The sequence below is a fragment of the Monopterus albus genome, unplaced genomic scaffold, assembly GCF_001952655.1.
Source record: "Monopterus albus unplaced genomic scaffold, M_albus_1.0 scaffold416.1, whole genome shotgun sequence".
Lineage (NCBI taxonomy): Eukaryota > Metazoa > Chordata > Actinopteri > Synbranchiformes > Synbranchidae > Monopterus > Monopterus albus.
Window position 1 is genome coordinate 45172 of NW_018128296.1, and position 1901 is coordinate 47072.

At 39.1% G+C, this 1901-nt stretch overlaps 1 protein-coding gene across 1 annotated transcript; it reads left to right on the plus strand.

Moving 5' to 3' along the window:
- The first annotated feature begins 229 nt into the window (after window positions 1-229).
- Window positions 230-1833, plus strand: LOC109951875 (uncharacterized). Its single transcript, XM_020586608.1, has 2 exons — window positions 230-522; window positions 996-1833. The coding sequence occupies exons 1-2, from the start codon at window positions 445-447 to the stop codon at window positions 1782-1784; spliced, it is 867 nt and encodes a 288-aa protein (XP_020442264.1). The 5' UTR covers window positions 230-444; the 3' UTR covers window positions 1785-1833.
- Window positions 1834-1901: the final 68 nt, after the last annotated feature.

Here is a 1901-nt window from a genome sequence, read left to right on the forward strand (position 1 = left end):
CAGAGATACAGTAGCTGAAGATGTTATCAGACTAAATAAAACACCTTCAGTTCAGCTGTGTATCTCTAAAATTGACACATTTGCAGCTTTTTTCTTCAAAGCCACGACTCCTGGAGGTCCATGGAGTTTTCACCTCTGACAACAGTATAATAGACTTCTACGGAGCCCCGGAGGGGACATGGGAGAAAAAAAAATTTCCAACAACTATCTCGAGATCTCGCAAAACTATCTCGAGATCTCGCAAAACTTTCTCGAGATCTCGCAAAACTAATGCAAAATTTTCTCGAGATCTCGCAAAACTGTTTCTCGGGATCTCGAGATCTCGCAAACCTGTTTCTCGGGATCTCGAGATCTCGCAAAACTGTTTCTCGGGATCTCGAGATCTCGCAAAACTTTTGTACGTGCTTCGGTTTAATATAACATCCCAGTTTGAATAGGTGAGTCATGGAGGAGGATGTGTTGCAATTCCTCAGGTCGAGAGCGGTCCCTCAGGATGACATTATACGCATGCAAAGAGACAAGGTGGGTTGAAAATTCATTAAACAACTTTAGTATTTGCATAGCTTGCACGTTTTATAGTTTTAGATAACTAGACTAAAGTTTCTAGATTACTTGGAGCTAACGTTAGCGTAAAGTTACTCGTCGTTAACGTTAGCTGTCATTGTCGTTCATCGCTGTTCTATCCCATTAAAAAAAATGGGATAACTCTAATATACTGCCGATTTCTATGGTGTTCATTTAGCATCAAACTGAAAACTCCACGTAACTTAAGTATCAGAATTAAAAAGAAAGCAAACCAAAGTTGATGAGAATATGAACAGATGTAATGGACTTTGTGATAAAGTAAGCCAGTCTTCTTTCAGATTTCTCAGTGTAGTCTTCATGTAATGCTCTTTTATATGGTCACAGGAGGTGAAACACTGAGAACATTCTGACTTTGGATATTTGTGTTTATTTTTATATTCTTGTTTAATTTTTTTTTTTTTCATGTGCAGGTTGATAAGGCAGTGCTATCCATCATGACTGATGAACAAATGGCCAGATATATCTCTTCATATGGTGACCGGGTTGCTGTCCTGTCCTTCTGTCAACAAGCAAAGTGCAGTACTGACAAACACACTCTTTTACAGAAACTGCGAGATAAAATAGGAACACGCAAAATGAAATCAAAGGCAAAGGGAGCCATGTGTGGTACATCATGTGTGTTCAAAAAACAAGGCGAAGGGATGGCAAGACATAGAAATAATGCAGGAGAAAGCACTTCAAGGAAGATTGAAATTGGATGGCTTCATTTCAGCAATAATGACTACCAACAAGTGAGAACCAGAAAAGGTGGTGGAACAAGACATGCAACAGTTGAGAAAACAACAAATATTGCTCAGATTTTGCAGATGAGAAGGGAGCTTTTTTTTTCAAATGGACTTTCAACAAAAGGTCGAGTGGAAGACTTTACCTTTCATATCTGTGATTTTAAAAGACACCAGCTTCCCATGGATGACACTGTTGGCCACCTTTATGAACAAACTAAACTGAAGTTGCTTCGATTTTACATTTGCACACGAGAACAAGCACCTTCAACAGATGAAGAATCACCTGAAGTGGATCAATGTACTGTAGATTCCTTATCTAAGGATTCATCTGTCAACATCTCTGAGGGAGCAGATCTACAGTTGACTAGCCAGGGAGCCCATAGTGATGTGGATGATTCAACCACAGATCAACTGGAGCATGGGCATGCATTTGACAGTGACACAAGCGAACAGGTTTGTGATACTGATAAATAAAGCAGTGAGTGATGATGATACAAGTAATAAAATGTATCCCCTGTATACTGTATGTGTATGTTGGTTGCTGCTGTATCACACAGGTTCTGATGATGTTAAAGAATTTAAATTATTGCT

Excerpts from the sequence above, each read along its gene's own strand:
- LOC109951875 (XM_020586608.1), top strand. The coding sequence starts at position 445 with ATGGAGGAGGATGTGTTGCAATTCCTCAGGTCGAGAGCGGTCCCTCAG. Across the intron at positions 523-995 it reads TACGCATGCAAAGAGACAAG|GTTGATAAGGCAGTGCTATC; the intron begins GTGGGTTGAAAA and ends TTTCATGTGCAG.